The 24,702-nt window shown below is 49.8% G+C and overlaps 1 protein-coding gene and 1 pseudogene across 1 annotated transcript; both read left to right on the top strand.

Annotated features, from left to right (window-relative positions):
• The first annotated feature begins 46 nt into the window (after window positions 1-46).
• Window positions 47-9,978, top strand: DEGS1 (delta 4-desaturase, sphingolipid 1). Its single transcript, XM_008149805.3, has 3 exons — window positions 47-239; window positions 5,761-6,503; window positions 9,491-9,978. Exons 1-3 carry the CDS (start codon window positions 158-160, stop codon window positions 9,635-9,637), a joined length of 972 nt encoding a protein of 323 aa, XP_008148027.2. The 5' UTR covers window positions 47-157; the 3' UTR covers window positions 9,638-9,978.
• Window positions 9,979-21,536: 11,558 nt separating this feature from the next.
• On the top strand, window positions 21,537-23,746 carry LOC114234527 (U2 small nuclear ribonucleoprotein B''-like; annotated as a pseudogene).
• The last annotated feature ends 956 nt before the right edge of the window (window positions 23,747-24,702 follow it).

Raw genomic sequence — 24,702 nt, 5'->3', positions numbered from 1 at the left:
GCCTAGGGGCTCCGCCTTGTTCTCCTCAGCTCCGCCGCTCCGCCCGCCGCCCGCCCACTCCAGCCGGGCCGCCGCCGCCGCCGCCTCGGAGGATCCGGGAGCGGGAGCGACAGTCGGGAGCCGGTCGCGAGCCGCCGCCGCCGCCGCCGCCGCCGCCATGGGGAACCGCGTTGCGCGGGAAGACTTCGAGTGGGTCTACACCGACCAGCCCCACGCCGACCGGCGCCGGGAGATCCTGGGTGAGGTCCGGGCCCGCGCCCCGTTATGTGCGTGCGCGGCCTCCCGCCGCCGGGGCGCGCTCTCCCAGCGCGGGCCCTGCACGCCCGTGGGCGCCCCAGGCCCGTTACGAGCCGGCCCCCTCCGCGTCCCACCGCCGCCCGGCCGCCCCGGAAAGGCCCTCGAGGCCTCTGGCCGGCGCTCCGGGCTCGGCCCGGCGGAGGGGGGAGGGGGCGGTTCCCGCGCGCCCGCCGCGCCGGCCCTTCCTCGGGGAGGCGCAGGCATCCGGCTGGCGCGAGGGTGTGGGGAGCCGGTCCCCCGGCCAGATCGCCCTTGGGGGGCATCCTCCCCTTTGGAGACCCCCGTGCCCCGGTGGGCGCCCTTGCTTCCTCTTCCCCTCCCCTCCCCCCCGGGGCCGGGGCGCGGCGGACCGCGAAGGCGTGCGGGGCAGGGCGCGGTCCGGGAGCTTCGGGGGTCCACGCACCGGCGATCGGGCGAGGGCACCGGCGATCGGGCGAGGGCGCCGCCGCCCTGTCCCCGGGGAGGGGCCGGGACCCGACCGCAGCGACCCCTGGGGCTTCCCGGATGGGACCCGCGTCGTGCGCTCACGCTCGTGGTCTCATTGATCACAACTGGCCTGCGACCCACGGGCAGATTGTTAGGTATTTTCCATCCGTCCGGGCGCTGGGCACCTAGAGACTGAACCGCGGAAGACGTGCCAGGACCCGCCGGCGGGTCCCCTGGGCGCCGATTCAGGCCTCTGCACCCGCTGGCGAGGCCTAGCTGTCGCTCTAGAGGTGCGGGCGCTCAGCTCCTTGGAGCTTCTGAATTATCCAGAGAATTCGCTTCTCTCTCAGTTAGTTCCTCTTAACCATGTGCTAGGCATTGGGTTGACTCGTTTACAAACGTTACCCAGCTTAATCCTCCCCGTAAAGGTCAGTGATCGCTCTTTTGAAGGCGAGCAAAGAGGGAGTAAATGTTAGAGGGGGGTTCTCTTCTGGGCTAGATGGCCTCCAAAGCGGATGCCTCTAACGTCTTTGCTGTTACTCCAAAAATCAGGAAACGAATGGGTGGTCAGCTGAATTAGAGGAATTCTTTCTGGTACATTGTATTTTCCTAGTGTGTCTTCTCAGCATCCATTTGAAATCAGACAGCAAGCCCCTGGTTTTTGCTGGGGGAATCCAGAGTTCGGAATGTCATGTTTTTACAGAAAGGAGTTAGTGGATCCTTTTGAAATTAATTTTTAAAAATTGAATTAGTGCCGAAACCGGTGTGGCTCAGTGGATAGAGCGTCGGCCTGCAGACTGAAGGGTCCCAGGTTCGATTCCGGTCAAGGGCATGTACCTTGGTTTTGGGCACATCCCCAGTAGGGAGGTGTGCAGGAGGCAGCTGATCGATGATGTTTCTCTCTCATCGATGTTTCTAGCTCTCTATCCCTCTTCCTTCCTTTCTGTAAAAAAATCAATAAAATATATTTTAAAAAATTGAATTAGTAAATTGGGAGCTTGAACCTTTACAGTCGCTACTAAAGGTAGACTTTTTGTTGTTCATCCTCACTGGAGGGTAGATTTTCCATGATTTTAGAGAGAAAGGAAGGGAAGGGAGAGAGAGAGAGAGAAACATCGATGTGAGAGACCCACATCAATTGGTTGCCTCCTGGGGCAGGGAACCTGCAACAACTCAGGTACGTGCCCTTAACCACAATCAACCCAGAACCCTGGGTTCCTGGGCCGACGATCTAACCACTGAGCAACACCAGCCGAGACAAAGGTAGACTCTTAAGATAATTTGTTTCTTGGATGCTTTCTTTTTGTTTATTTTTAATCCTCACAGAGGATATGCTTTTATTTGGAGAGAAAGGAAGAGGGAAAGACATCAATGTTTTGAAACATCCATCAGTTGCTTCCCGTATGCGCCCCCACTGGGGATGGAACCTGAAACCTTTTGGTGTATGGGGTGATGCTCCAAGCAGTTGAGCCACTGGGCCAGGGCTTGGATGCGTTCTTTTTAATTACAGGGTGTATTTTGCAAGTCACACATAAGAGATATGCCTTATCAACACATTGCCTAAGAATAATCAGGTATCCACCTGGGGAAAATCAACTCCTGAATATGGATCTTAGCTACTTAATATTCAGAAAGTCAGTGAAGTAAAAAAGTGCTTATTGATGCTAATCTCAACACTGAGCCTTTTTTCCCACACATTATCACTGAACCAGTTCACTTGGAAAGATAAAAGACTACATATTGCTCAATGAAAATATGATTATCTCCCCAGCAGGTGTAAATACTGCTCCGTGTTCCGTTTCGGGGGTGGAGTATCAGGAAAGATAAGAATCTGGAGATTTGTTTGCCTTAAACGTAAATGATAAGAGATATTTCTGAAATTTGTCAGGTTTTGGGGGGAGGGAAGTATGAGGAAGCATAAATATGTTGTTTAACAACCAACAACACTAAATTTACATTTAGAGTTATGTTAAAAGTAATATTAAAAGGCATCTGTGACTTCACTTGTAAGTGGAATCTAAAGAACAAAAGAAACTAATGAACAAAATAGGGCCAGAGGTATGGATGCAGGGAATGGAATAACAGACCTCAGAGGGGACAGGGGTGCTGAGTGGGGGGAGGGGACAGGGGTGCTGAGTGGGGGGAGGGGACAGGAAGAGAAAAACTAAAGAACATATATGCATATGTATAAATAAGAGGACCGAGGTGGGGTGGAGTTGGGTGGGGGGAAGGGGGGAGGGCAAGAAGGGAGAAGATGGGAGACATCTGTTTATGTCAACAATAAATGAGTTTTAGAAAAAGGCATCTATGTGAAATTAATGAGGGCTTGGAATTAGACCTCACTTGTAGATCAAATAATAAGCCACAAGAAATGCTCCTTTTACGGTTATACTTCCACAGGGAAATAGTATTTTTTAACAGCTTTAAGACCTAATTCACCAACTTTAAGTCACCCATTCAAGTGCACAATTCAGTGTTGTTTAGTGTATTCAGAGTTACGTAACTATTTCAATTTTTAGGACTTTGTTGTCACCCCCAAAAGAAACCCTCCACTCCTTCAGTTCTTGGCCCCACTTTCAACTCTCAGGACTCAGCAGCCACTGATCTACTTTCTCTGTCTCTAGATTTGCCTGTTCGGGACATTTCTTATAAGTGAAGTCATACAGTCCTGGCCTTTTTGTCATGGACTTCTTTGCTTGGCCTAATGTTTTCAAGGTTCATTCATGTTGTAGCACGTATGGGCACTCCATTCTTTGTTGGGGTCGTAGAATGTTCACTGGTATGGATATACCACAGTTCCCTTATCCACTCATCGTTCGGTAGGCTTTTGGGTTGTCTTCACCCTTTGACTATTGTGACCAGTGCTGCTGTGAACATTCACAGAACCCGCTTCATTTCTCTTAAGAGTGGAATTGCTGGGTCCTTGGTAACTTGATGTTTAACATTTTGAGGAACTGCCAACTGTTTTCGAAACTGGCACCATTGTATATGGTTACCAGCCATGTGTGCGGGTTCAGTTTCCCCACATCCTTGTTACTGCCTGTCTTCGGCATTACAGCCATTCTAGTGGGTTTGAAGTGGTATCTCGTTTTGGTTTCAGTTTGCATTTTTCTAATGACTAATAAAGGCCGAGTATCTTTCTTGTGCTTATTGGCCATTTGTATATCTGCTTTGGAAAACCGTTCAGATTCTTTGTCCATTTTTAATTGGGTCAGTAACTGGAAGAGTTTTAAGAGGCCTTTAGGTAGTCTAAATACTTACAAGATATATGATTTGCAAACATTTCTTCCTGTTCTGTGGGTTGTCTTTTACTTTACTGATAGTATCGTTTGCAACATAAAAGTTTTTGATGCAGTCCAGTTTATCCATTTTTTTTCTTTTGTCCTTACTTACGTTTTTGATGTAGTATCCAAGAAATAAAGAATATTAAGATTTACTTTTTTTCTTTTTAAAAAAATTTTCATTTACAGTTGACATTCAATATTATATTAGTTTCAAATGTACAGCACAGTGGTTTGGCATTTATATAACTTACTACTCTGTTTTCTTATGAGTTTTATAGTTTTCTTGCATTTAGACCCATGTTCCGCTTTGGGTTAATTGGTATAAGGGAGAGTCCAACTTTATTATTTTGTTGAAAAGACTGTTCTTTCCCCATTTACTTACATTGGCACCCTTGTAGTATTGATTTTTATGTACTGTTACACTTTGCAGAAATTTGGTACAGAACTACTTGGAGCAAGTTGATTTGTCTGTCTGAGAAAACTGTGCATATAAGTTTCAGGATTTTAGAGTGCCTATGAAATGTGTATTGTTTTCTATCCTTTGTTAGCTGTGTCATTTTGATTGTTTTATATAAGGTAAAAATGCTGGAGCTCTGTCTAAACAGAAATAACACATCTTAATACAAAAGAGTTGTTACTTATCCATCAGTAAACTGAAGTTGTTATTCTACTGTGGGAGAATTGCTCCAAAAGTGCTTATATTTTAATGAATGGCTTATTTAAACTCTTCATTTACACCAGGAAAATTCGTTTTAGATTAATTTACTTTTAGGCTTGTAGGATTACTCTCTTGGGTGTCTATTGCCTACAAAATTCTTAACATTGGCTAAAAGGAACTACTGCCAACAAAGATCAGAGGAGAGAGATTGGAGACAGAAAAGGGGAGAGGAGAGAAAGGACGAGTTAACTAACACTTGAACTAATACTACCCTTACTTCTTTATATAAAACTAGACTTAAATGAAAACATACATCTTGCATTTTAAGCTTTTATTGTATTCTTCATTTCACATTTAGAGAAAAGAGGATGAAGCTACTCTTTCCCCTTCTTTATCTTTTCAAGAACATTCTGCCCGGCCAGTGTGGCTCAATGGTTGAGTGCCGACCTGTGAACCAGTGGGTCACAGTTCGATTCCCAGTCAGGGCACATGCCCGGGTTTCAGGCTGGATCCCCAGTAGGGGGCGTGCAGTGAGCAGCCGATGAATAACACTGAATGACTTGTCCCAAGAAAGAGCTCCTTTGGAACTTTTGCCTTCCTGGGCCCAACACACCCAGCAACACATGTAAAACCAGAGACATTCACTCTCTGGGTGGTGGGAGCCAGAGAAGAACCTGCCTCTGCCATTAGGGACACTTTCCTACGTATGTAATATATTGCCAGACACATAGACTAGATTTGCCAGGCTATGGCTTTAACTTAGTAAACCTTATACGTTCGCTGTACAAAGAATTGTTAGGGGTGAAGAGCTAATTGGACAACATGAAATCTTTACTCCTCTGTGACTGTCTTTTTGTTAACGTGGAGAGTCTACGTTTTGAGGCTAATTTTCCTACATAAATTCTCAATTTGTTGTGACATGGTATTTAGTAACCTTACTCTTAGAATCTACTCCTTCCTGAGGAGATCAAGTCTCTAATAGGGCATGTAGTGATTGGGAGGGGGGGGGGTTAGTGTGCTAGTTTAATTGTTGATTTAATTATTATTGTAGAACTGTGCTTTTCTAAGTTCCTAATTTTTGTTTTTTCTTTACAGCTAAGTATCCAGAGATAAAATCCTTGATGAAGCCTGATCCCAACTTGATATGGATCGTCATTATGATGGTTCTCACGCAGTTGGCTGCACTTTACTTAGTGAAGGACCTGGACTGGAAATGGGTCATATTTTGGGCATATGCCTTTGGCAGCTGCATTAACCATTCAATGACTCTGGCCATTCACGAAGTTTCCCACAATAGTGCCTTTGGCCACTACAAAGCCATGTGGAACCGCTGGTTCGGGATGTTTGCCAATCTTCCTATTGGTGTGCCGTATTCTATTTCCTTTAAGCGGTACCACATGGATCATCACCGCTACCTCGGAGCCGATGGCATCGACGTGGATATTCCCACCGATTTTGAAGGCTGGTTCTTCTGTACCACTTTCAGGAAGTTCATCTGGGTTATTCTGCAGCCTCTCTTCTATGCTTTCCGACCTCTGTTCATCAATCCCAAGCCAATCACTTACCTGGAAATCATCAATACTGTGGTCCAGCTCACATTTGACGTGATCGTTTACTACGTTTTGGGAGTTAAATCTTTAGTCTACATGTTGGCAGCCTCCTTACTTGGTCTAGGTTTGCATCCGATCTCTGGACATTTTATAGCTGAACATTACATGTTCTTAAAGGGACATGAAACTTACTCGTACTATGGGCCTCTGAATTTACTTACCTTCAATGTGGGTTACCATAATGAACACCACGACTTCCCCAACATTCCCGGAAAAAACCTTCCACTGGTGAGTAAGGGATATCACACATACACTAATTTCTTTTTTTCTTTTTTTTAAATATATTTTATTGATTTTTACAGGGAGGAAGGGGGAGGGATAGAGAGCTAGAAATGTCGATGAGAGAGAAACATCGACCAGCTGCCTCCCGCACACCCAACACTGGGGATGTGCCCACAACCAAGGTACATGCCCTTGACCAGAATCGAACCTGGGACCCTCCAGTCCGCAGGCCGACGCTCTATCCACTGAGCCAAACCGGTTTCGGCTAATTTCTGATGGCTGTGTGATCAAAATTAGTCTCAACTTGCTTGTTTTAAAAGGGATCTAGTATGTTTCACAGTGAGCTTCTCAGCCTGCCAGCCTGATGTCAGAGCTCACACTCCGGGATCCGGAGCCCAGTGGGAACACTGAGGGTTGAGAAGTGCTGGGGGATCTGCACAGTCTGCTGCCTGCAAAGTAATTCAGAAATGGGAAGGGAGACCCCTCTGTACCGTAAGCACAGTTCACAGGACCTTCCTCACGGCCCACCTGCAGAGGCTAACTAAGACTTAGTGTTGGTTTGTTGTGGAAGACAGATTCCCGCATAACTGATGTGCAGAATAGATGGACTCACTTTCCTGAACTGCTGACTCCCCGGTCAGGGCCATCTGTTTCGATCAGAGTAGACTTCTAGTGTGTCGTTTGTGGAGTAAAGGAAAGAAACTTGGACCCTTACCTTTTCTTCCCCTCCCAAGGGCCACCTTCCTAACTTCAGGTGTCTTTCTGGTAAATTCTCTTAGACTTTCCATCCTCAAAATGGGGAGTCTTTACAGTTGTTATAAAAACTGTTTCCATAAATCTAAAAAAAAGAAAGAAGTACATAGGTATGAAATGTAATAATAGTTTTTCTTGATTTTTTTAAATCGATATAAGTCAGATATTTTATGCTATTACTGCCTCCCAATCAAATTTTATAGATTTCCTCATAAAGTTTTTCATTGTTGGCTGTTTAAATATGTAACATTTGATTGAATTCCCAATTGAGGAAAGAAAAATCTAGAAAGGACATGGGGTCAGTGGGGAAATTCTGAATCTGGACTCTGTAATAGATGATGTATCGATGTTAAATTTCTGGGGAATGAAATGGTACCATGATTTTGAGGGAAAATGTCCCTGTCCTCAGGAAACACATGTTGATTATGTAAGGGTGAAATATGAGGGTAAGTTGTCACAAAATGTCTGCAACTTACTTTCAAAGGTTCCGCAAAGAAAGCAAAGTATGTTGTGTATGTTATATATAGAGAGAGAGTGACTGTGACATAGTGTGAATGGGTGGGCCTAGGTGAAGAGCATATGGCTGTTGGTTTTACTATTCCATCAGCTTTTCTGTTAATCCTCACCCAAGGATATTTTTCCCATCGATTTATAGACAGAGTAGAGGGAGGGGGAGAGACAGAGAGAGAAAAACATCGATGTGAGAGAGACACATTGATTAGTTGCCCTCCCCCCCACGCCCCCATCTGGGTCCGGGATCAAGCCTGCAACCGAGGTATATGCCCTTGACCGGAATCGAACCCGGGACCCTTCAGTCTGTGGGCCGACACTATCCACTGAGCCACACTGGCTAGGGCCCATCAGCTTTTCTGTAGTAAATCACAATAAAATGGGGAAACACACCACACAGCTGTCTGGAAGCAACTTTGAACCCGGTGTAACGTGACGCTCCGTGGTCACTGTGCGCATGTGCTGGCTGCAGTGGCGGGTGTGGCCTTTGCCTCTTTCCCGAGTGGGAAGCACATTTTTCTTACTTTGTAAAAGGTTATGGAGAAAGCTGGTCGCCCTTTGAACAAGAGAACCTTTTCCAACATAAGCCACACACTTTTACTTGTTACTCTCTTTCCCAGACTGAAAACTTCGTTCAGTTCAAGTACTGACGTTAAGGCCATGGCCACGGATGTCTCATTTCCCCTGTATCTCACGTTGTCTCCGTACTCCTTAGCTAAACTCACAGACGTCCTTAGACTTCTCTAGTCCCCCTCCTGCTTTTCCTCTCAAGGCGTGTACACCAAGACGTGTACACCAAGACGTGTACACCAAGGATGGCCTTGTTCTGGTTTTCTACTTTTTCGGAAAGTTGGTATTCTAGCTGTTAGGACACATTGCTTACCGCTGGCTCTGGCCTAAGTTCAGCTGGAGTAGGATCCAGGTTTAGTTATGCGTGTGGTCTGCAGATACCCTTATTCGTGGGAGAGCTTTGGGAATGCTGAAGGACTGTGTCCAGAGGTATCAGTCACTCTGTTTCCTCTGACTGACTGGCTGAGAATGCCCTGTGGGAAGCTCTGACTTAATGGTTCCTTCAGAATGGTCCGTTCCTCTGGTTCTCCACACCAGAAAAGGCTGTTACATTTCCCGAACTGAAGGAGTAATTTAAACGTGAACGTCTTTTTCTTGCTGTCTGTTCACCACCTTGGCTTCTGCTGTGTTGTTCCCCTTTGGGAGGTGAGTTACCAGGAGAGTTTCGGACATTTGGATGAAGCCATGGAACCAGTGTGCTTCCTGGTCACACTGGCAGTGGTCACTTTCAAAAGACATTCTCACCTCGGGATGGCAGACCCGCACGCGGGATAGGTGCCCCTCTAATGGGCATGCCACAGTAATTGACTCCTGTTTGCAGGCTCCCTGATGGCAGGGTCACATGTTACCTTTGTATCCTACAATCCATGCGGGTGTGCTGGAAAAATAGCAAGTATCTGTTGGTAAAGATTCCAGGGGCCAAACTTGACAAATAAACCAGATACATAGTCCCTCAGGGCTTGATAGGCAAACGTCAGTCAGCCCAGGGTCAAGTCTGTTTTACTGTTGAAACTGCTTAGCGTTCATGAAGCTGCTTCGTTGATCGGAGAGGTTGCGGGGAGAAAGGTCGCGTGGTTTCTCAGTGTCTGTCACACGTCTGTCATCTTCAGGAGGCCTCGGGAGCCGCCATCACTCACCCTGCTGTGTTTTCTCCCTCCCAGGTGAGGAAGATAGCGGCCGAGTACTACGACAACCTGCCCCACTACAACTCCTGGATCAAAGTCCTGTATGACTTTGTGATGGATGATACAATCAGTCCCTATTCGAGAATGAAGCGGCATCAGAAAGGCAAGGTGGACCTGGACTGACCGTGGCCACAGCCAAAGGAATTCCTCTCTGAAGCCTCCCCGCGGCCCACAGGTGGAATTGAGCGGTCAGCTGCCCGCATACAGTTTCACAGTGTGGCCCGCCCTGGTATCAAGAAGCTAATCTGGCTCTCAGCAGACAGCCTGTCCATGCAGTGTTCGGCTTTCCGCGCAGGAAACGTGTTCGTGTCTTGTTGTTGTTGAGGATGGCCTGTGACATTTTATAAGCAGATCATAAAGAGCTTTTACAAAGCTACTTCTCTATTATTTTCACTAGGAATCGTTACTTTATTATAACAGCTAATAGCCTGAGCAATTAGTCACAATAAATAGTATTTATCACATTTTTGTACTTGACTGTCTTTGTATGACGAGGCTCATCAGGGTGCTGGTGAGCTTTAAAATTTCGCCAGGAAAAATGAAAGGCCTGGGAATACCTTCCACTGCGAGCTGAATGTCTCGTTTTCAATGTTCACAGTGTGCGTGGGACCTAAATTAGACACTGCTGAGCCCTGCACAGCCTATCAAAGTCCTTAATGAACCTCATCGTCTCCGACATGCCACTTCCTTTTTCAGGCGCACTGACTCTCAGGTTAGACGCAGCTCACTGTCGGTGTCCTGTCACTGCCGTGGAAACTGGCTGAGGCTGATGGGAGATAGTTGGTGTCAAGTGGCCAGTGTCATGGCTGGGAGGCTGTCGGCCCTGCGGACCTGAAGTGTGTCACTTCAATTTAGTGTCGTACGTGAACCATTTGCAAATAAGACGTGGGATCAGAAAATCAATAGTCTACAGTTTGTACGCAACACCCACCCTCAGGCATCCTTCATATGAGCTATTATAAAATTTCAGTTTTCATCATTAGCCAGATGTGTTGGGTTTCCCCAGCTGAGGGGCAAGAGCCTCGTACGCAGGACTGCAGACCTGCTTCATTTCCCCCCAAAGGACTCCACTTTCCCTTCTGATCCTCCTGCTCCGGAAACATCCCCGTGTCTTAGAACTATCTGCTTAAAAAACCATTGCTTTAAAGTTTAAAGTGATAATAGAGCCAGCTTTACAGAACCAACTTGCCAATTGAGACACACTGCGCCAGTTGGGGAAAGTACCTGAGACATCCCCGTGGCTTATTCGGTGCCAGATGTGAAAGGGATTGTGTGTTCTCCCCAAGCCCTCCAGGCCCCCTGCCTATCGGACTAGCCAGTGGCTCCAGCTGCCCGGCTTGAGGGCTCGATCCTGCAGTGTGGGGCGTGCAGGAGGCAGCCGATCCATGATTCTCATCATTGATGTTTCTATCTCCCTTCCTCTCTGAAATCAATAAAAATATACTTTAAAAAGGCCGAAACCGATTTGGCTCGGTGGATAGAGCGTCGGCCTGCGGACTGAAGGGTCCCAGGTTCGATTCCAGTCAAGGGCATGTACCTTGGTTGCGGGCACATCCCCGGTAGGGGGTGTGCAGGAGGCAGCTGATGGATGTTTCTAACTCTATCCCTCTGTCTTCCTCTCTGTAAAAAAAATCAATAAAATATATTAAAAAAAAAAGAGAGAGAGAGAGAGAGAGAGCCAAAGCGAGAATGCCCCTGGTTCAAATCTTTAAAAAAAACACAAAAACTTAAAAAAGGAAGACCAAAGCCCACGACATCATCAGCCTCTTCAGACTCTTCTTTCTTTGCTCCACTCTCCCCTCAGCTGGGGCAGCAGTGGCCGAGGGGCAGGACCTCCCGCCTGGGGCCGGGCCACCATCCCCGGATGCAGGTGCAGACAAGGCTCTGTTGAAGTTGGCCAGGACCTTGGCACTGCTGCTTTAATGAGGGCACTGATCTGATCTTCCATGGCGTGCCTGTCACATCGTCATACAAGATGAGACAGGCTATGGAGTGGGTGAGGACGAGTGATGGGCGGGCAGCTGCAGCTCCTGGTGCACACCAGATGAAGTGAGGGCCTCGCCCCAACGTGGCCTTAGTACCTTAGCAGAAGCGGAGGAAAGGGCCAACCTGAAATTCTCATGTGAAACAATGTTTAAATCCAGAGCCAAAATGCATGCATGCATGCATTCATTCATTCATTCATTCTACAGGCACTTGGCCAGGCACTGCTTTAGGCAGTGAGGATACAAAGACAAAACGTGGTCCCAAATGTAGGAGCTGATGTTCTGGCGCGGGGATATGCGTGGGATCGGAGTTCAGTAATAAAGAACCAACGCCTGAGACTGGAGAGTCTCCATGTGGCTGGAGCTGGCGGGGGGTGGGGGGGGAGAGGGGTGGGCGGAGGGGCGCACAGCTGCCCTCGACCGGGTGTACGTGCACCTTGTCACTTTAACCCATATTGGCCCTGTGAGGGAGACAGCCCCCTGAAGAAAGGAGGCATTTTGCAGAAATCAGCCTGAGGGCACACACTACCAGGGACTGAACGGCTGCGGGAGCCTGGATTCTATTGCCCGGCTGCCCTGGGAGGTCTTTGCCCGAAGAAGGTGATGCATTGTTCCTTGTCTCGTTGGGAAAGCCTCCTGTCATTGGAATGCAGTAAGGAGAGTCGGATGACTTAGGCCGGGAAGGCCCGGAAAAAAATCCCCTTTGAAACACAAGAGCACTAACAGCCTCCTGGAATGTTCGGCTCTGAGACAGGGCGAGGGTGAGTGGGGAGGCACCTGGCAGGGGAGGCTGAAGGGGTGTGGTGACACCAGGGACAGCCCGATGGGGACAAGGAGCAGGATCTGACGACAGGGATATGTAGGTCAGGTCACGCTGCAGGTGCTTTTTGGGTGGGAAATTGATGACAAGGTAGAGTCACATGACGAAAGGCGAGAGTCAGCTGAGAAAGGACAGCTTGGACTTTGCCAAGTTGCATCTGAACTGGCAGGCGGCTCAGGAGGCCCCTAACTGGACAAGGAAAGACAGCACTGCCGTTCAGAAGGTAGCTGCTGTCCTGGGCACGTGTGCGTTGGCACGTGGCCTGGAGCAAGGGGTTAGGACAGTATCCTAGGGGTTCTCTTTAACCAGGCTGCAGAGGGGAATACTAGTATGAAGAGACAGTACCCCTCCTTGGAGCGGGGGCATACTCCTAGAATTTTCTTCTAAGGGCAGAAGCCTAAGAGACACTAGGAGCTTTCTATGGAGCCAAGCGGAGGCCGTGTTCCTGGGTACCCATCCTGGATCTGTAACCCTAGGGGAAGAGGCAGAGGGCAGCTCTGCGGTAAAGGCCCGGGCATTGACTCGCCAGCCACATTGGATTCTACTCCTTGTAGGTCAGCGACGGCTGGTCCAAGGAGGCCGCCACCATCGCCCTCCCTCAGGTCGCTAGCAAAGGCCCACAGGAAGGGTCCAGTGAGACCCAGAGTAACCTCTCACTTGTCAAAAAGGGAAAGGGGCCCTGGCCAGTGTGTTCAGTGGTTAGAGCATCGCCGGGGGGGGGGGGGATGGGGGAGTGGCGCGGACCAAAGGGTTGCAGGTTCGATTCCTGGCCCTGGCCGGGGCATGTTCAGGAGGCAACCAATCCAGGTGTCTCCCTTACATCAATGTTTCTCTCCCCCTCCCTCCTTCCCTTCCACTCTCTCTAATCGATGGGTGCCGAGGTGCGGGGGAGATAAAAGAGAAAGGGCATATCATTGTCCAGTTATTTTGGTTTAAGCCTCACATTCCCTCCCATTTAGTAGCTGAGGTGTTTGTTTTGTTTTGTTTGGCACAAGGGAGAGTCTGGTTCCCTTCCCAACCTCGACAGCAATCTCCCATCTGAACCCTAACCAAACACCTGGACACCTGCTGGCCCTCCAGGCTGGGCCAGGAACATGCCAGAAGGCGAGTCCTTCCTGGTGGTGTCTCCGACACAAGCGCCCTGTCACCTTTCCACTGTTTGAGCAGATGCCGCTTCCCCGCTGACAGCAGGCGCCAGCCCCCGAGCTGTGGTCAGCGCCTGCGCAGTCCGCTCCATGCTTAGCCCTGCGAGCACGTCTAAGTCACGCTGTCTCCCTCCCTCCCAGGGCGGGGTCACCTACAGAGCCCCGGGCGGGCTTCCTTCCACCTCTGCTTTCCACGGGACTGCCCGCCAGGCCAGACAGGGGCCCACCACCCTCACAAATAACTGGGTGGCTCACCCCACTGCACCCCACTTTGACGCCTCAGAGTTGAAACGACTCCAGATTCTAGTTCAAACCCTTCCGCCCTCAGCTGTATAAAAGCAGTTTCTTCCTCCCTGCTGCCTTCTCAACAATAAGCAGACGAGTGAAAGCAGGAGAAGTCGCCAACAGTTAGACCTGGATGACCAGCTCCATGAACTAAAGAGTTTGTTCCCTGTGAGAGCACTCGATTCTCTGGGCCTCAGCCCAGCCCTTCCCGGCCAGCAGCAGTTTGACTGAAGGAGCTGTTTCCCCAGAGGCACAGGCCGGGGCTCAAGTCAAATCTCAAATCTTCCTTAGTCCTTGGGACCTGAGCTGGTTCCAAACCCCCTCCTGTTAGGGGATGCCCCCAGCTCTGTGCGATGCCAGCCACCCCTGCGCTCTCGGCCGCCACGTGGCCACTTCCCCAGGTGGGCCCGGGGCCTCCCGCACGCTTGTCCCCCCGCTGACCCCTTCGGTACCGCCTCAGAGACCAGTGTGAACATGTACCGGGGCGAGGACTGCCATGTCCCAATCGAGCATCGTGAGCTCCTTGGAAAGCCCACAATGTAAAGCAGGGAACGGTCGCCTCCTTCCGAGGAGGAGGAACCCGAGAGTAAAGTTAGGTAACTGCCCGGGGTGGGCCAGCTTCATGTCTGCGGAGTGGCAGAACCGGAACGAGGCTTTCACGAGCTCCCTCCTGAGCCCCAGCCCTGGCCCCACACGCTCCTTCAGCTACCTCCCCCGAGGAACCTGCTGTTCGTGGGGAAATGAGGGCGTTGGGCCAGAGGACGGCGACTGGGAGGGTGTCCTTCCGTGGGGAGGGCTGGGCCCCGTCCACTCCCCGGCATCTCCCCGCAACCCAGGGAACATCCCAGAGACCAAGAGCTGGGGAGGCAAAGCGCCGTCTCGGCACCCCGCTCAGGCTCCTGGCTGCGTTTCCAGAGAAAACAGAGCCATCGCTCCAGACCTGTTCGGACCTGGCTGCCCCGAGGGTGGCCCTGGCTCTGGACAAGTCTGCCGAGTGAACTAATAACGTAAGCCAGGGAGAGGAAGAACCTGAACCTACATCACAGGTATCTTAAGAAGCCAAAGGACCCGGCCGGTGTGGCTCCGTGGTTGAGCGCTGACCTATGAACCAGGAAGTCACAGTTCGATTCCAGCCAAAGGCACATGCCCGGGTTTCAGGCTTGATCCCCAGTAGGGGGCGTGCAGGAGGCAGCCGATCAATGATTCTCATCATTGATGTTTCTCTCTGTCTCTCTCTCTCTTCCTTCCTCTCTGAAATCAATAAAAATATATTTAAAACAAAAACATATATATATTTTTTAAAGGAAGCCAAGTGATCTGTTGGGACTAAAGAACGATGTATACAGATGGACCTGCTCATTCCCAGAGAATACTAACTAACCTGGACATACTGAGGGCTCGGATCATCCTTACGTTGCAGCCAAGACACAAACAGGAAAGACTAAGTAACCTGTCAAAGTCACCGGCCAAACTCCAATTCCAGGTCTCAGTTCTCGGTCGTTTCTTAAAAAGGATTTACAAAGGACATTTCTCTGGAATTCAGAGCCCCCTTCCTAATTCGTCCAACACGTGGCATTTTTTTAAAGAGAATACCCAGGCTCTCTCTTCCAGACACGTGGGCAGCAAGCCTGGCGCTGGCTCCCAGCAGGATGGAGCTCACATTTATCACCAAACATTTTAAAGAGCTGGCGCGGTTTGGCCGGTGTGGCTCAGTGGTTGAGCATTGACCTCTGAACCAGGAAGTCACAGTTCGATTCCCGGTCGGGGCACATGCCCTGGTTGCAGGCTCCATCCTCAATGGGGGATGTGTAGGAGGCAGCCGATCCATGATTCTCTCTCCTCATGGATGTTTCTCTCTCTCTCTTTCTCCCTTCCTTTTTGAAATCAGTAAAAATATATTTAAAAAGAAAGAAGAAGGAGCTGGCTCAGAAGCCTATGGCTTCCCAACTCTGCAAAGCCCAGTTTGGATCATCCGACGGCCATTGTGGGAAGAGCAGACACGGGACGTTAGTGCCCTGGGCCTGGAGCCACGAATCACTTCTCGGTCCCAGGACAGGCCCTGTCGCTGCCTGGGTGTGGGTGGCCACGGTGACCACGGCCGCTGGGAACATCAAGGTGTTGGGATTGATCGTTGGACAAAGGATGCGTCACAAAGCTGAAGGATACGTCCCAATGGTGCCAAACCATAGCAGGGTGTGCTCGCTGCACAAACGGTTGTCTGAGTTCTTTCGGAATTTTTTTTTTAAATGGTGGTAAGATACACAACATAAAATTTGCCGTCGTGCAGTTCGGTAGCATTAACCACATCCACGTTGTACAACCCATCTCCAGGACCTCAAAACTGAAAGTCCAGACCCACTTCCCCTTCCTTCCCAGCCCTGGCCACCGCTCTCTGTGTCTAGGACTTTGACTCGATTGTTTTTTTTGAAGTCAGCAAAACACTTAACTTTGCACGGCAATGCGCACAGCACACATTCCACAGGCGGCTGCTCGCACTGGGGACGCCGAGGCAGGTGAGTCAGAGAGAGCCACACCCGCCTGCCCGAGGCCAGGGCCGCTCCCGGCACCCCGAGCCCTGCCCCTCGCAGCTCACCCTGTCTCCCAGGCCTCACCCCACCTGCCAGCTCCACCGCCCCTGCGCCAGGCCTGAGGCCCGGCAGTCCTTTGTGCTTCCATCACTGGCCACCACCAAGCGGTATCAGTGGTTGACTGTCGACCTATGAACCTGGAGGTCACAGCTTGATTCCCGGTCGGGGCACATGCCCGGGTTGCAGGCCCGATCCCCAGTGTGGGCGGTGCAGGAGGCAGCTGATCAAAGATTCTCTCTCATCATGGATGCTTATCTCTCTCTCCCCGTCTGAAATCAATAAAAATATATTTTTAAAAAAGCTGATCCTGGTCCTTACGCATCTGCACTCAGGGTGGCCGTGCTGGGCTGGTGTGGTGTGGTGCTCTAGGCAGCTGGTCTGAATAGACACTGAGCAGGACTGGAATGGCCACGTGAAACAGGGTTTCCAAAGCTCAGCTTCCTGTGAGCGTGTGTGTGGACGCGTCAGGTGGTGGAGGGGCAGAGGTCGGCGTTGGGAGCGTGACAGAGGGAGGAGGAGGGGGAGGGGCCGCTCATCTCCTCTCCCCAGGGCCTGGCCTCCCACACGACTCGCATACGTGCGTGTCAGCACACACACACACACACACACACACACACACACACACACACACGATCTCCGGGCCTGTGTTCTGCTCTCTGATCGTCCCTCCCAGGCCCTTGCTCACGGCTCCCAGGGAGGAACCAGCCCTGCTGACCCCCGAACGTGGACGTGAGGTAACTGTGAAAACCACCCAGTTTGTCATCGTTGCCATGGAGCCTGGGAAACTGATACATCCTGTTTTCCTGTTGTCATACGTGGTCTTGCTCTACAAGAGGACCCCAACATACGCTTCAGGGACAAAAGCCACCTCAATCCATCTGAGCAGGGGAAGGCCTAAGAGGCAAATGTTGGGAAATGTTTACGTGATGGTCTTTTCTTTTTCTTTTTGATCCTTATTGGAGGATATTTTTTCCATTTTTTTTTTTTTAGACAGAGTAGAGGTGGGGAAGTGGGGGTGAGAGAGAGAGAGAGAGAAACATCGATGTGAGAGAGACACATCAATTGGTTGCCTCCCCACTGGGTCCTGGGATCAAGCCTGCAACCAAGGTCCATGTCCTTGACCGGAAATCAAACCCGAGACCCTTCTGTCTGCGAGCCGACGCCCTCGCCACTGAAACCCCCGGCCAGGGCAACACGGTGGTCTCTGAGGAGTGGGATTGTGGGTGACCGCTTCCTCCCTATGAATTTCTATGAATTCCTTCAGCCACAGAACAGCACACTGAGCAGAACTCTGCACAAGTATATTAACACACCGCACTGCCTTTCCTGTGCGACCCACAGCCAGCACGGACGTCCTCTCTCCTTTCACGAGTCACCTGGTTTTTGCCCGGTGACTACGCTTGGAGTGTTCAACCCTAGACCTTTAAACTTCTCATCACTGTTCTTTGCTTCCTTAAAGGAGGGTTTTCAGTGGCTGAGACTTGCCCGACTCTGCCCCTCTCTTGCAGCAGGGCAATTTCCTCCCACGCTCTGTGGCCACTTTCTTCATCTGAAAATAGAGGATGAGAGTCTCACCTCCCTTCCCAGGGCTGTTGTGCAATCGAATGAATTAAAACGTGCGAAGGCAGGTGGCTCCGCACACAGACACTGGTAATGGCCTGTGGTGATGGCCTCAGCCTCCGGGCTGCAGACACACGGACTGCTCTGCACACCCAACCCCACCCCCGCAGAGGTTCTGGGGCACCCCTCCCACAGGTGGAGCCTGTGACAGGCGCAATGCAGGGACGCCCTGCCCTGGAGGGCCTTCCCATACAGTCAGGAGGACAGATGTGTCCTTGTAAGACCACCCACCTGGCCTGTGACGAGGCTGGAACATGTGTGAGGGAGCTGCCATCAACCAGGAAGAGGCTGACCAGGTGTATTTTTTCTTTTATCCTCACCCGAGTGTGTGTGTGTGTGTGTGTGTGTGTGTGTGTGTATAAATATATTTTTATTTATTTCAGAGAGGAAAGGAGAGGGAGAGATAGAAACATCAATGATGAGAATCATTGATCGGCTGCCTCTTGCACGCCCCACACTGGGGATCAAGCCTGCCACCCAGGCATGTGTCCTGACCGGGAATCGAACCGTGACCTCCAGGTTCATAGTTTGATGCTCAACCACTGAGCCATGCCAGCCAGGCTGGGGATAGGTTTTTATTGTTTGTTTGTTTTTTTTTTTTGGGGGGGGCGTTTAGAGAGAGAAGAAGGGATGTAGAGGAACTTGGATGTGGGAGAGAAACATCGATCGGTTGCCTCCCGTGTGCGCCCTGACTGGGATCAAACCCAGCCTTTTTGGAGTCCGGGATGTCGCTCCAACAGAGCCACCTCGCCAGGGCAGGTGCCATTATTTTTCATGTGGTTCTGATGAAGACGCTGTAGAACGTTCAGGGGCAGTGGCAAACTTGGGAGTCAATTTCCGTTTTCCTCCTTGGACTGATGGGCATTGAAGGCATGTAGCCCACGTGGGTCAGAGTAAGGAGCCGCAGGAGGAGGGCAGCCACGTGCATGTTACCCTACACCCTGACCTTGTAGAACGGGCAGAAGTCGCCCCGCAGGGGTCACTCTCACTTCCCTCCTGACCAGTCCATGGAAATAACCCCCGACCCACAGACCCACACAAGAGGCCCTCTCCAGCCCTCACCCCACTTCCTCCGCACAGCACTCACCACTTGCAGGGTGACATGTGTGTCTACATGAGCATGTATGTTCGTGGATTCATGGACTCTGTGTCCTTCCCGCCGAGCCCCAGCAAAGGCCCGAGGGGTTGGGCTCAGAGCTGTACTCCTAGCAACAAGCACTGAGCTGGCTGACAGTTGCCAGTCGATAAATATTTGCTGACGGGAATACTGAACTCCCTCCTCCCACTTACATTACTGCCCTTCAGCCTGTAATGTCAAGTTACAAGTGGACTGCAAATTACCGTATCTATTGTGCCCTGGTGCCAATGAAAAAATCATTAGCTTTGCCCTGGCCAGTTTGGCTGTGGATAGAGCATCAGCCTGCGGACTCAAGGGTCCCCGGTTCGATGCCAGCCAAGGGCACATGCCCAGGTTGCAGGCTGGATCTCCCTCCCCCGCTCCCCAGTGGGGGTTTTGCAGAAGGTAGCCCATCAATGATTCTCTCTCACCATTGATGTTTCTATCTCTCTATCTCTCTCCCTTCCTCTCTGAAATCAATGAAAAAAATATTTTAAAAACCCCACACCATTAGCCTCATCTACCATGCACTTGGCTTGATTTTAATCTGCCATCTGAAAGTAGAGTCCTTCAAGGTTTGAGACCTGAAGTAATTCCAGGTTTTCCCTTTCCCCCTCAGCTGCATTACAGGCTACTGGTAAGCAGTGGTAAGAAGGACTCCTGGCCCTTGTCCCTCATCCCCTTTGCTGCTAATCACACAGATGTCCTTGCCTAGGCCAAAGCACTGCCTTTCGACTTCAAACTGCCTCTCTCTAGCTCAGAAGAAGCAGGTAAAAAAATGCAGGAGCAGATTGGGGGGAGAAGGGGGAAAGACCCTGCAAGGTTCCATTGGAGTAAATTTTAACTTTAATGTGTGAACTCACCAAACCACCAGCTGATTAGACTCGGCTGCAGGGGAAGAAAAAGAAGAAGGAGCCCTAGCCAGTTTGGCTCCGTGGATAGAGCGTCGGCCTTAAGGTCTAAACTCTAAAGGATCCTAGGTTCAATTCCGGTCAAGGGCACGTACCTTGGCTGCAGGCTCCGCCCCAGCCGGGGCCCTGGTCTGGGCGAGCGCAGGAGACAACCCATCGATGTGTCTCCCTCACATCAATGTTTCTCTGTCTCTTCCCCTCCCTTCCAGTCTCTCTAAAAATCAATGGAAGAATATCCTTGGCTGAGGATTAACAACAAAAAAAAGGAGGAAGGAAGGTTGTGGAGACAAACGGCAAACGGCGTTGATTTGTTTGTTCTTCTTTTTTTTTTTTCCAATTTTTTTTATTAAGGTATTTTATGTGTACATATCTTGTTTGTTCTTTATCTGAAACAGCTCTCAACAGATTTCATCTTGGGCACCGACGTGACTACACACCCTCCCGGGGGCGGGCTCCCTTCCCAGGAGTCGGGATGGCAGGAGGCCAAAGCTCACAGTCACAGCTCCGGCTTCTGCTCTGTGCTCGACTGAGGCTTTCCGCCGTCACAGAAATTTATCTCCAGGATTTACAGCCTAATTACTCCTCCCTCAGCCCATTATTTCAGTCGAAAGTCGTTTTCCCCAAAAGGAACCCTCAACTCTAAAAATGTTTTTATCAATTGAAAAAATAAAAATAAAATAAATAAAATAAAATGGAAACAAAAAAATAAATAAATAAAAATAAAAATGTTTTTATCGTGAAATATGTCAGAAATACAGGCAGGAGTATAGAAAGTCTATGTATAGTGGAAGAATCACAATAGAAACGGAAAAGGGAGGTACTGGTCAAAGGTACAAAGCTGTCGTCACCAAGGCTGTGACCTTGAGCAACGAGGGGGCTGGGGCACCGACCCCCTGCGCAGCTGAAAATCCACATACAACTTCTGACTCTGAAAACCTAACTACTAACCGCCTACTGCTGACCGAAAGCCTTACCAATAACAGAAACGGTCTATTTACACCTTTGTTGTATGTATTACATACTGTATTCTTTTTTTTTTTTATGGGGACATTTTCTCTTTTCCTCTGCTCATCCAAACACACACACACACACACACACACACACACACACACACACATCCCCCACTTCTACATACTGTATTCTTACGGGAAAGTAAGCTAGAGAAGAGCAAACGTTAAGAAAATCGGAAGGAAGAGTGTTTGCAGTATTGATTGAACAAACCCATGTATAAGTGGAGCTGTGCGGTTCAAACCGTGTTGTTCAAGGGTCAGTGGTAGTTAGAAATTAGCTAAGAGGATAGATCTTATGTCGAGTCTTTTATCACAAATAAAAACACTAAGTAAGAGGGCAGCAGGAGACTTATCTTCAGTCTTAGTTTGAGCTCCCAGATGCCACCTGGCTGTGTGACCAAGGACAAGCTGCTTCACCTCTCTGAGCCTCGGTTTCCTCAAATATAAAATGAAGATTCTGTACGGCCAGTTGATATATTAATAAGATCATGTTAATAAAGTCACCTTCCTCTTCTTCCCCATCCCATGCCACCAGGGAATAATGACAAAGCCTGACATTCTGTGCGGAAGCACAGATGCTGCAAACCTGTGCCATGCAGGGTGTAAAGTTAAAGTGGGCACAGGTAAGTTCATTTTTTGTTTTTGTTTGTTTAATTCTCACCTGAGGACATGCTGAGAAAGAAGGGGGGGCGGGGAGAGAGAGAGAAAGAGAAACATCGACTGACTGCCTTCCGTATGTGCCCCAACCGGGGATCAAACCTGCAACCCCGGGCATATGCCCTGACTGAGAATCGAACCGGCAACTGCAGGGTGATGCTCAACCAACTCAGCCACTCTGGCCAGGCAGTAAGTTCATTTAAAAATATATATATATATATATATTTTATTGATGTTTTTACAGAGAGGAAGGGAGAGGGAGCGAGAGTTAGAAACATCGATGAGAGAGAAACATCGATCAGCTGACTCCTGCACACCCCCCACCGGGGATGTGCCCGCAAACGAGGTACATGCCCTTGACCGGAATCGAACCTGGGACCCTTCCATCCACAGGCCGACGCTCTATCCACTGAGCCAAACGGGTTAGGGCAGTAAGTTCATTTCTTTTTTTTTTTTTTTTTAATATATTTTATTGATTTTTACAGGGAGGAAGGGAGAGGGATAGAGAGCTAGAAACGTCGATGAGAGAGAAACATCGACCAGCTGCCTCCTGCACACCCCCCAGTGGGGATGTGCCCGCAACCAAGGTACATGCCCTTGACCGGAATCGAACCCGGGACCTTCCAGTCCGCAGGCCGACGCTCTATCCACTGAGCCAAACCGGTTTCGGCAATAAGTTCATTTCTAATAAACGAATCTATGCTGGCCTACAAACTACAATCCCAAAAAGGAAGAGAGATTCTGAACATTCCGTCCACATCCAGTTTCTTAGAGCGCGGAGAACAAGAAGGACAACCGGAAAAAAGCCCACATGAAGCAGGTGCTCAAATGTCTGCAGCATCAATCAGCTTTGACCCCCTTCTCAGGCAGGGCGTTTTCCTTACAAAACAGGTTTCCTTACATGCTGCAAGCCAGCAGCACTGCCCTCACCCAGTATCTCTCCACTTCCACAGCTTTCAGTTACTGCGAAACGCGTCCTTCCGTAATATTGATTCCAGGAAGTTCAAGCCAGTGGGACTTCCTGGAGTGTGAAAAGAAGAACCCTTGTCCACTTACCGGCTCGCAGCTAGCCGGTCAGCAGCGTGGGAGAGCGGGCTTTCCTGTCTGTGCAAAAGAAGAAGGTCATTAGAATTCCAGTTGTAATAAATATGCATAATCTCCTCCTCAAAGCGTGTGTTCTAGAGAATGCTCGTGTAGGCCACGTTCTTAGAAACGCTTTCCTTCGAGCATTCTCAGTATTGCTGAAAGGGCTCCCGAAGTCACTCAGTACCAGCCCCACCTCCAAAGCTTTGCTGGTTCCTCTTCAGGGAGCCATGACGTCCCATTTTGGTAGATAGCTGGGGTGGAAACAACATAAAATCTCCATCAAATCTCCCCAATGTTTGGTATTTATGGGACACCATACTGGCCTCGGGCTATCTGAACAGTTTAACCCAAAAGCTGGCTATCCGACCAAACCATACAATGTATATCGACAATATGAATGGCAAAACTTAAAAAGAATCGACGCGATCCCTGGATGCCCTATTTTCTGTTTGGCCATGTGGTAGATATAGTGGCTTTAAAGACCACGAGGATGAGGGGGTAAGCCTTTGCCATGTTTGGTATCTAAATACTAAACTGGGCTCATCCACGCATGCCTTTGAGACAGTTACACGGATTTCCAGTGTAGGGGAAACCGATGTGGATGCAATATTGAAAAACAGATTCTGATATAGCATCTAAAACGTGTAAGACCTTTGCTGACAAAGAAAAGAAAAAAAAGCCCAAACTGGAAGAGGCAGCAAAGACTGCTAATACGAAGCCAGACCTGCGAGCACCAGCGTTCAGCGAACACCCTGGAAATGCGACACCAGACCCGCAGGTCCCAGGTGACCCTCCCAACTCGACGTTATTCCTTAACAATGAGGTGGTGCTTTCCGTGCTGTTTAACCAGTTCCCTGGTTTCAAGAAAGTGCCTCTGGTACCTGGGAGGCAGGGCATTGCACTTGTTGAGTTTGAAAATGATGGACAGGCTGGAGCTGCCAGGATGCTTTACAAGGATTTAAGATCACACTGTCCTGTGCCGTGAAGATCACCCAGGTCAAGAAATAACATCGAGCATCGGCCTGCGGACGGAAGGGTCCCAGGTTCAATTCCAGTCAAGGGCACGTGCCCGGGTTGCGGGCTCAATTCCGTGTGAGGCGTGCAGGAGGCAGCTGATCAATGATTGTCATCATTGATGTTTCTCTCTCTCTCCCTCTCCCTTCCTCTCTGAAATCAGTAAAATCAGGCGTGCAGGAGGCAGCTGATCCATGATTGTCATCATTGATGTTTCTCTCTCTCTCCCTCTCCCTTCCTCTCTGAAATCAGTAAAATCAGGCGTGCAGGAGGCAGCTGATCCATGATTGTCATCATTGATGTTTCTCTCTCTCTCCCTCTTCCTTCCTCTCTGAAATCAGTAAAATATATATATAGTGGCATTTCAAGCCAGAAGTGGGCCCTGTGTTGGGGGAGGCGGCACTCCTGGTAGTGGGAACACTGGGAGAAAAGGCTGAAGAACGTGGGGTTTCATGGCAACGGCAATAAATCCAGTTGGGGGGAGGGGGCGGGACAGGTGCCAAAGGAGGGTTGATGTCAGATTTAAAGTCCATGTGGAACTGGACCAGGGGTCCTCAAACTTTTTAAACGGGGGGCCAGTTCACTGTCCCTCAGACCGTGGGAGGGCCGGACTATAGTTTAAAAAAAACTATAAACAAATTCCTATGCACACTGCACCTATCTTATTTTGAAGTAAAAAAACAAAACGGCAAAAACACCCGCCTGTGGCCCGCGGGCCGCAGTGTGAGGACGCCTGCACTGGACTAATGAGTTCAGGCTGTTGAAGGATGTGAAGCCGAGTGTTTTCGTGGGTAAGAGCTGGGAACAGGAAGTGAGCTAGGAGGCCGCGTACACCTTATGGAAAAAGGTGGCGACAGCTCCAACTAGGTCAGCGTCACTTGGGACAATGGAAGGGTCGGATGTCAGAAACATTTCTAAATAATAAATGACTGGTTACCGGCAGGGGAACT

Source organism: Eptesicus fuscus, chromosome 24 (genome assembly GCF_027574615.1).
Source record: "Eptesicus fuscus isolate TK198812 chromosome 24, DD_ASM_mEF_20220401, whole genome shotgun sequence".
Classification (NCBI taxonomy): Eukaryota; Metazoa; Chordata; class Mammalia; order Chiroptera; family Vespertilionidae; genus Eptesicus; species Eptesicus fuscus.
The sequence above is the reverse complement of the archived record's forward strand: the minus strand, read 5'-3'. Positions and strand labels throughout refer to the sequence as shown.